At 53.6% G+C, this 9,459-nt stretch overlaps 1 protein-coding gene across 1 annotated transcript; it reads left to right on the forward strand.

The window, feature by feature from the left end:
- Nucleotides 1-1,137: 1,137 nt before the first annotated feature.
- LOC34621740 lies at nt 1,138-9,451 on the forward strand (the record flags this gene model as incomplete). Its single annotated transcript, XM_026334702.1, has 8 exons — nt 1,138-1,773; nt 1,927-2,186; nt 2,339-2,606; nt 2,745-2,988; nt 3,087-4,254; nt 4,388-4,514; nt 4,661-7,801; nt 7,967-9,451. Coding segments are annotated over exons 1-8 (7,329 nt in total), but the record flags the coding sequence as incomplete, so codon positions are not given.
- Nucleotides 9,452-9,459: the final 8 nt, after the last annotated feature.

The following is a 9,459-nucleotide window of genomic DNA, read 5'->3' on the forward strand; positions in this document are numbered from 1 at the left end:
GGAACGTTTAGGCGGGACTGCAAGCTTCCATTATGGGCAAAGGCATCACCCCGGGAAAAGGACTAAAATTAGTTAGGCCACAGCTCAAATCCAAACGAATGTTGCAGCCCCAAGCTGTTCCACATTGCTGACACCGACCCGTCTCACACATGCACGTCTCCCTGCTTGCTTGCTGTTTGCTTAGGGTCTCCAAAGGAGCGATTTGTGCATTTCAACCTCCCCCCACGTACATAAGGTCGGCCGAAGTGTTTTATAAGGCGAACTTCCTTCCATATTCTCATAGGGTTGTTCTGTTGGAATCACTGCTGGCCGAGACACGGGTTGTCTGCAGCTGCCGTCTCCGAGCCCTGCGACCCTTAGCTGGCGAGTTGCTGTTAGAGCCGACTTCGCTTGGACTTGCGTTGGAATTGTGCATCCTTCTTCAATTAGAAAGCCTTTTTGGAGTTTCATGATACGCGGAAGAACCTTTAGCCTCCTGTCTAACCCGATTTCAGCATCCTTCGGTGAGCGCGACCACGGTGTGTGCACGGTTGGTCTGTGAATCACCCGACTCTATATTGGCCAACAGCATCGGCCAGAAATACGAGTTGCTGGCAGATTTCCGCAGCCTCTATCATCTAGATCATGGAAATATTCGTCTAGTACATCGGGAAGCTGTGGCTGAGGAGCGTCTGGTTCTCCACCAACGGCCATCAACCCAGGGAACCCTGGGAAGGAAGAACACAGTGGTGCATTAGGCTCAAGTATACACAATAAGCCTGGAATCTGCACCTGAGGATATTACAGCAACTCCTTAGGCGTGGTCATAGGCATTACAATAACATCGTATGCATCCGTTTGACTTCAGGCATTGCTTTTGGCACTAGTACTGCCCTGTAGGAAGTCAGTCGGCTTGCAGCAATTCTGTGGAGGTTATTTCGAAGCGGAAGTTCTCCTTCTGCACCTTGAGGATCACCAGGTGGCATACGCCGTGCAACCGCGCAAAAGACAAATTCGATGGCGTACCTGGTGTGATGTGTCTTAGACCAAAGCTTTGATACATGTGTTTTGAGTGGGTCGCTCTTCGGCCCTCACTATTTTAGCAGTGCTTCAACATCCTCCTCTAAACGTGGGGCACGTCTATGCATTTCTTCGAGAATGGCGGACATGAAGCGGAAAATGGTGGAGGCGTCAACAGCGACTCAGTCCGATGCGTCGGAGACTACAAGTCCCTCAAGCCGGCCACTGAGTCCTCCAGTCGAAGCATTATGGAATAGGTTTTGTGGCAATCCATTCGGTACTGCATTCCAAAAGTGGGCAAAAGAAGTTCCAGATGCAGAAGCCGTGGTTTGGCTCAATGGAGAGGGGGATATTGCGGAAAGACGGACCTACAAGGAGCTGCTTGATCAAATATATACGCTGGCGGAGCACCTGGAGGACATTGGAATAAAAAGAGGAGATCGGGTGATCTTGTGCTATCCTCCAGGAATAGAATTCATCATTGCATTCTTTAGTTGCATTATTTCAGGCATCGCGGCAGTCCCCGTGTATCCTCCCGATCCCACGAAAGGAATAACGGACATTCCTCGTTTTTGTGATATCGGAGAAAGTGCAGGAACAAAAAGAGCACTTACCTCCACGGTTTATCGCCGTGTAGCTGCTGCAATGTCGGTGGTTTCGCGGGAAAAGAGGTGGAGAGATGTGGAGTGGATCTGCACGGATACGATCAAAACAACTAGTTCGCTGAATCGCACCCCTGCGGCTCTCGATCCTCACTCCATCGCGTTTCTTCAGGTATGCTAGGCACGTGTAAGTTGGTTTTAAAATGTTTGACGTGCATCTACTTCTGTGGGGCCCTAGTTCCAACATGATATTACTGCCAGCAGCTTGCAGCACGCCTTCACTTTTTTTGTCACCAGCGGCCTGTTTGTTGCCTCTTTTGTGCAGTTCACTTCTGGAAGTACATCTGAACCCAAAGGTGTCATGGTAACGCATTTGTCGTTGCTACACAACATGCATTTGTGCTGGAATTCCTTTGAGTTTCCAACTCACTCTGAAACCAAGGACCCTGCTGAGCAGTTTTCCACCCGCGACTATAACTTTTACGACTTGGAAGAGTTTTGGAGGAGACGACACGAGGTGTCAACGACGCGTCGAGGACACAGAGTTCGAGCATTTTCATGGTTACCAGTCTATCACGATATGGGGTGAGCACCGCCGTTGTAGCTGGTGCAGTCTAAGGGTGTGTGTTTTCGCTCGGCGTTACGCAGGAAGCGCTTCTCTGTATTGAATATATACTTTGCGAACAACTGGTCACAGTGTCTCTAATTCAAATGGCATGCGTGTGCTGCGCCCACAGGCTTATTGGCTTCGTCTGTTGTCCATTATTCTGTGGAGCTGCTCTATATCAAATGTCGCCAATAGACTTCATCCGACGGCCGTGGGTGTGGCTTAAAGCCATGAGCCAGTACGACTGCGTCTGCAGTGCTGCCCCTAACTTCGCCTTCGGCTTAGTGACGCGAAAAATGCCTGAAAATATTTATGCTCAACTGGATCTATCCCGCGTCACCGGAATCTTATCTGGAGCTGAGCCTGTTCGTAGACAGACAGTGGAGCAGTTCGTCGAGGTGCGCAAAGCTTCCTTCGGCCAAGAAAGCCCCTGCACCCCTCTAGGTTCGAGCGCTGCGCGCTCAGCCTGATTGATTGCGAACTGCCCACCTTACTATCTGCTGCCTCTATTGCGTGATGCACCTCTGTATTCTCAGAAATTCGGTCCGAAGGGTATCAAGCCGTCTACTGTGGCACCGGCATACGGCCTCGCCGAGCATACGCTTATCGTCACAGGCAAAGGGAACTGGCAAGCCAAGGCCAACGTACTCTACGTTGATGCGCTCACACTGAGAGCTGAGCGCAAAGTAAAAGTTTTCACCGAGGAGGAAGCTGCTTTACGGCCTGCGGGCGAAGTTCAAGACGTAGTGAGCTGCGGCTTCCCATTCGAAGGTGTTACTGGTGAGTTTTGCCCTTTTGAGTGCCATAAAATTAGGTGGCGCGCCAAAAGGCAGTGCAAAGTAGGCAGAACCATTTGCTCTCTGCTGTGATGCTTGCAGTAAAAATCGTGGACACCGAGACGAACAAAGAATTGCCCGAAGGGCATGTTGGGGAAATCATTGCATTCAGTGAATCTGTGGCTCTAGGATACTTCAACAAGCCCGAGCAAACTGAGCTCGCATTTCGCGTGTCCATAATCGACTTACAGGGAAATCGCACGCCTGCTACTGGACTTCGCACGGGAGATTGTGGGTTTTTGTACCACGGTCAACTGTATGTAACAGGACGGTTCAAGGACATTATTATCATAAGAGGACGCAATTACTATCCTCCAGATATTGAAGAGGCAGTTCTAGAGGTTCCTCAGATTCGGCCAGGGTGCGTCGCTGCTTTTGCAATTGAGGCCGATTCCAATGAAGTTTTGGGGATCGCTGCTGAGCTTCGCGTGGAGGATGGCTTGAAGGGTGTCTGGGCTCGTGTTCGCCGACAGCTCTTTGACAGGAGCAGCTACGATCAAATTGTAAAAAACATTTGCCGCGTAATTGCTACGGCTACCGGTCTGAGTGTGCATATGGTGTGGCTCCTAAAGCCTCGCAGTTTACCAAAGACCAGCAGTGGTAAGCTGAGGAGGTCTCTAGCTCGCGATAAGCTGCTGGATGGCAGCCTTGATGGCGTCCTCCACACGTACACCCACCACGTCCATCCGGTCGAAGCTTCGTCAAGCGCGGCAAGAACAGGGTGTCAGGCTCCTACCAAATCTCCTACCCAGCAGCTGTCGGAATCTGCGCACAAGGGACATGAAGAAGCAGCACAGACGCACGAGACGGTGTTGAAAACTGTCAGAGACGCAGTAATCGACGCTGCGAAAAATGTGCTAGGAGATGACGGCGAACTTCCAGACATGCAGGCCCCCTTGCATGAGCTGGGAGTGGATTCCATTGCTGCAGTGGAACTAGCGGAGCTTGTTTCCGAAAAGTTGAACATCGATATCGAGCCGACGCTGATGTTCAACTACCCAACAATGGAGGATATTATAGACTTCTTGGTACGCGAGATAGAAGGGAAAGGAGGGGAAGACGCGTTAACCATTAACGCCACCGGTTCGGAGATGACAATGGCAGTTGTAGGTGCAGCGTGCAACTTGCCAGGAGGAAGTACATCGCTCAGTTCTTTTTGGGATGCTCTTATGTGCGGCGTCGATGCAATGGTGGAGGTTCCGCGGTCCAGGTCAGCAGAGCAGCCCTTATCCAGTATATGTGTCTTTCGCGTAGCAGCGCACGTGCTTAGGCTGCAAAAGAGGCATTGCTGGCATACATTTACGCGCTGCCTAGGGTATGTGTGCTGCCTCGCTATGATGCAGGTGGGATGTAGAGGACTACTTTGACCCTGATCCCGACGCAGAAGGAAAAATGTACATCCGAGAAGGCGGTTTTATTGAAAATGCGGAGTTCTTCGACGCCTCATTTTTCAGGATATCCTTGGCCGAGGTAAGAGAGTTGGCCCCAACAGCACGTTTCTCTTTGAAAATTTGTCGTATCTTCCACATGTTCTTCTTGCAAACGCAGTGTGCACGTCTGGGGTGTATGTAGTGAGGTGGCGGCCTTGTATTTTGCGCTTGCTGGGGCACCCGCAGGCGTCGAGTATGGATCCTCAACAACGGCTCTTGCTGGAAGTCGGCTACGAGGCTCTGCACGACAGTGGCTTCGATAAGGACAGCTTGCTACGTGCAAATATCGGAACCTTTGTGGGATGCTGCTGCAATGAGTGGCAGCAAACATGTGCTCAGATGGGTCTGGGGATAAGCAGCTTTACAGCAACGAGCCATGCGCCCTCGATCTTATCAAACCGCCTCTCGTATACGTTGGGGATGTTAGGCCCCTCGTTGACCGTGGATACCGCGTGTTCATCTTCGTTAGTAGCGTTGCACATAGCCATTCAGGAAATCAAGGCAGGAAGCTGCTTCTCTGCTTTGGTTGCTGGTGTGAACCTCATGCTGTCACCTAACGTCACAGTTGCCTTCTGCAAGGCTCGCATGATGGCTCCGGATGCTCGGTGCAAAACATTTGATGCCAGCGCCAATGGCTATGTCCGCGGAGAAGGCCTCGGTGCCATCGTCATAAAACCCCTGTCAGAGGCTATGAAAGAGGACAGCCGCATCATCTGTATCGTTCGTGGGACTGCAGTTAACCATGGAGGGCGAGCTGCCAGCTTAACGGCGCCTAGTGGCCCCTCGCAAGAGCGAATCATTCGAACGGCTCTACGCAATGCCAATGTGACCCCTGACGAGGTTCTATTTGTTGAAACACACGGAACAGGCACCTCCCTGGGTGACCCCATAGAAGTGGGTGCTCTCAAATCAGTATTTAGGTCCAGCAGGGACTCACCCCTTCTTTTGGGAGCCGTCAAAACCAACATTGGACATCTTGAAGGTGCAGCAGGTATTGCAGGCTTCCTCAAGTCCGCACTCGCCCTGCGTCACAAGCAGATGCCCCCGAACCTCCATTTCAAAACGTGGAATCCACATATTGACTTGAAGGGGGCGAAGTTCATCTGCCCAGTGACTGGCCTCCCGATAACGCCCCCAAAGGGGAAGCAACGCATTGGTGGAGTCAGCTCCTTCGGATTTGGAGGAGCAAATGCGCATGCAGTCCTGCAGGAGGCGCCTCACGTGTGCGAGTTGCGGCGGCCATGCAAGGCGCAGAAGCCAACGGCTGTGTGTTTCATGTTTGGTAGTCAAGGCGTGGAGGACTTGGAAAAATGCCGCGGGCTCTATGACGGCAACCCCGTATTTGCCAAGGTTCTAAATGACTGCGGTGACATACTTAAGCGGCTAGTCAGCGTTCCGCTGCTCTCTATTCTCTTTTCTGACCAGGATACGCCAAGATCTGCGGAGAGGGCGCATGGCCAGCAACCCCAGCAGTGGCTTCGACAAACGCGATTTGCAGAGCCCGTCCTATTCGCCTTCGAATACGCTCTTGGAAAAAGCTTGATTGCGCAGGGTGTCAAGCCGGATGCAGTGATGGGAGTTGGAGTAGGCGAGTTTGTGGCCGCTGCTATCGCGGGCGTCATGAGCTTAGAGGACGGTCTACGGGTTGCCTGCCAGCGCGCGAAGCTTGTCGAGACTTTTTTGCCATCGGACGCCGTTGCTGTGGCCTGCAGAGCTGGCGAAAAGGACGTGGAAATGGCGATTTCTGAGGCTGGGGGTGTTGCGGGTTCCAGTTCATCTGTTGCGATGTCTCTGATCTATGGCCAGAAGCAGCTGGTCCTGTCGGGCATACAGTCGGAGCTGGAGTCGGTGTTGATGAAGCTGGACATAGCGGGGCGCTTCAAGTACTTGCAAGACCGTGTAAGCTTTTCTTCTCCACTTCTCTCGGATGTCATTACTCCTCTTGAGCGGATCATGAGCGGCGTGAAGCTTTCGCGGCCGTCCGTGCGAATGATTTGCGCAACGACTGGCGAGTTCTGTGATGAGCAAGTTCTAAGCGGTCACTACTGGACCCGCCACTTGACGCGGACGGTGCGATTCGATCAGTGCATCAGCAACCTCGTGTCAGCCGGGTGCAAGTTGCTCGTGGAGATAAACGGCAGGGCTGCTCTCATCAGGATGGGCCAGCAGAGTGTGGACGAAACGGCGAAGGACGTGGAGTGGGTGTTTGCGTTCCCGGCAGCTGACGAGGAGACAAGCGAAAGGCAGACAACATCCGTGCAGAAGTGCCTGTCAGTTCTGAACCGCATTGGTGAGCAGCTAGAGATGGAGCATGGCCTGCACGGCCACGACGAGCTGCTCTATCACAGAAAGCCGATCCCCTGGGTGCAGATCCCGCATCCTTTTGTGGGGAAACATCGAGAACTTGGGGTCGGGGAGTTCTTATTCGAAACCTCGTTTCCTCGCCGGGCAGTGCCGCTATTCGCCGATCACATGGTCAATGGAAAAGCCATGATGCCAGGCATGGGGATGGCAGAGATTGTAGCGAGTGCTGCCTTCGCACTGGACCTGAAAACGGCCTCTGGGGCGGTCGCTCTTGAGAATGTATTCTTTGAGAGGCCCATGATGATTGGTTCCCAGCGTGTGACGTACGAGTTCAACACGCGAACAGGAACACACACTTGTGGCAGGCGCAGTCCACGCACAGTGCGAACGCCGCGAAGAGTCAATGACGCTTATGTACGGAGGCCTCGTGCTGATAGCGATTCGCGGGGTCTGTCGACCCCTGGTCATGCCAGCCCGACGCTTGCGCCCAGTGCTTGGCTTGTTTCGCCTTCGAGCAGCAAGGCCAGCACCCCGAAACTGGCTTCCTCCGAGCCTAAATCGAGAGACAACAGGCTGAAAGTTGAACTCGAAGAGGTCTCCCAGTCCCTTCTGTCGAATCGGGGAGCTTTGCCCGATGATCACGTTGTTCCCCAAGATCTCGAACTCACGATTCGCTGCCATATCATGAAAAACCTGGGGGTCGAGCTACGCAGCGTCTGGGATGATGAAACCAGTGTCCACTGCAGCGCGAGCATTGTTCTTAGCGAGCAGCAGAAGGAGGAAACACTCCCGTCTTTGAAAGAGCTCCAGGAAAGGTGCAACCAGCCAGTTTCAGTTCCGCAGCTGTACGAGTCCTTGTTCGACTTAGGATTGCAGTACGGGCCTCGCTTTCGCTCTGTCAATCATATTTCGCGGTCTGAATCCGAAGCTCTCGCTCGCCTCATGCTTCCTGAAGGCTGCAAACAGGATTCCTTCGAAAGCGGCTTTTTGGTGCATCCCGCGCTTCTTGACGGCGCCCTTCATGTGAGCTGCTTAGTAGGATATCTGCAAAAAGTTGTGTGTCATTGTTTGTTGGTTGCGGGGGACAACAAGCCAAGAGCCTTTTGTTGCTGGGCAAGAGGTGCTGGCAGTCCCTTACTTAGCTTCCCATAAATTTATACCCGGGTGTTTCTGCATGCGCCTTTGCAGGTTGCGGCGTCGCTCATTGGGAGGCACGCTTCCCGCGCGCACGTCTCGATGGTTCCCGTAGGGGCAGGCCGCATTTTGCTCCGGAAGCTGGAGGGGAAGGCGGGATGCTGGGCCCATGTAGAGCTCCTCGAATGCCGTTCGCGCTCAGCGATGGTGAATGTCAGGCTGTTCGACGACAGTTGGCAGGTGGCAGCCTCCTTGGAAAAGGTTTACCTGAGAAATGTGGATATTGGGGGGAGCGTTGGCGCCAGCATTCCTAGAGATCTCATTTGGAAGGTCAAGTGGGAGAAGCGAGCCGAGTTGACCGCACAGCCGCAAGACTTCGTCGCCGGAAAAGGGCCCGTATTAGTCATTGGAGGCAGTCTTCAGCTCATGGAAGCGCTTTCGAATTCACTTGGAGGCGAGGATTTCGGCAGAGTGCTGAGTGTAGAGGACATCCCCTCGACCAGGGCAGACGTGCAAGAGCTCCTCGCAAGTGGTAACTGGAGGGCGATCGCCTTTGTGGAGGCCTTGACGGCTGACGAGTATGCAGCCCTCGACGTTCCCCATGCAGCTATCCGTCTTCTCCAAGCCTACTCTGCTCTGCTAAGCAATGGCTCCAACATGCCTCCCGTCTGGCTCTTCACCAGCGGCATCATGGATTCGCCGCAAGAGGAAGCACAAACTCCATCCCCGCCAGATCTGCCTGCCCATGCCGGCCTTTGGGGGCTGGCGAAGGCAGCGCGGCTGGAAATAGGTGCCTCTACGGGCACGACAACGCAAATCGGGTGTCTGGATATTGAACAGCTGGAAAAAGATGACGATGTAGCGAAGGCCATTGTGACGTTCTTGCGTTCAAGCATGGCAACCTCAGACGAAAGCGAGCTGATGCTGCGGGGCAACACGCTGTACGCAGCACGGATTGAAAAAAGCGATTTAGCCGTACGGGGGGCCCTCGAATTGTACATGCCGGAGAGAGGGGCAATTTCGAACTTGGTGGTGAGGCCGCAAGCTTTCGCAGCGCGGGTGCCGCCTGCATACAACCAAGTTGAAGTGCGTGTAAGGGCCGTTGGGCTCAATTTCCGGGATGTTCTCAACGTCATGGATTTATATCCTGGCGATCCAGGGCCCCCTGGCGCAGACTTCGCCGGCACTGTGGTGGCTGTTGGCGATGACGTCGAACATGTTCGTGTAGGAGATCGCGTTTACGGCATTGCTCCGGGGGCGCTGCGGACTTATGCAACAACAGACGCAAACCTTGTCCGCCGCGCTCCGTCTTCGCTTGGCTTTGAGGCTTCCGCAGCACTCCCAGTAGTTGCGGCTACTGTCGAGCACGCCCTTGGAGATGTGGCGCAAGTCAGGCCTGGCGCCAAGGTTCTTATTCATGCCGCAACGGGAGGGGTCGGCTTGATTGCCATTCAGCATTGCCAGCGCGTAGGCGCCACTGTCTATGCAACTTGCAGTGGGGGGCCAAAGGAAGCCTACTTGAAATCTCTTGGGATTCAGTACATTAC

This window comes from Cyclospora cayetanensis, unplaced genomic scaffold, assembly GCF_002999335.1.
Source record: "Cyclospora cayetanensis isolate NF1_C8 unplaced genomic scaffold, CcayRef3 CcayRef3_contig_48, whole genome shotgun sequence".
NCBI lineage: Eukaryota > Apicomplexa > Conoidasida > Eucoccidiorida > Eimeriidae > Cyclospora > Cyclospora cayetanensis.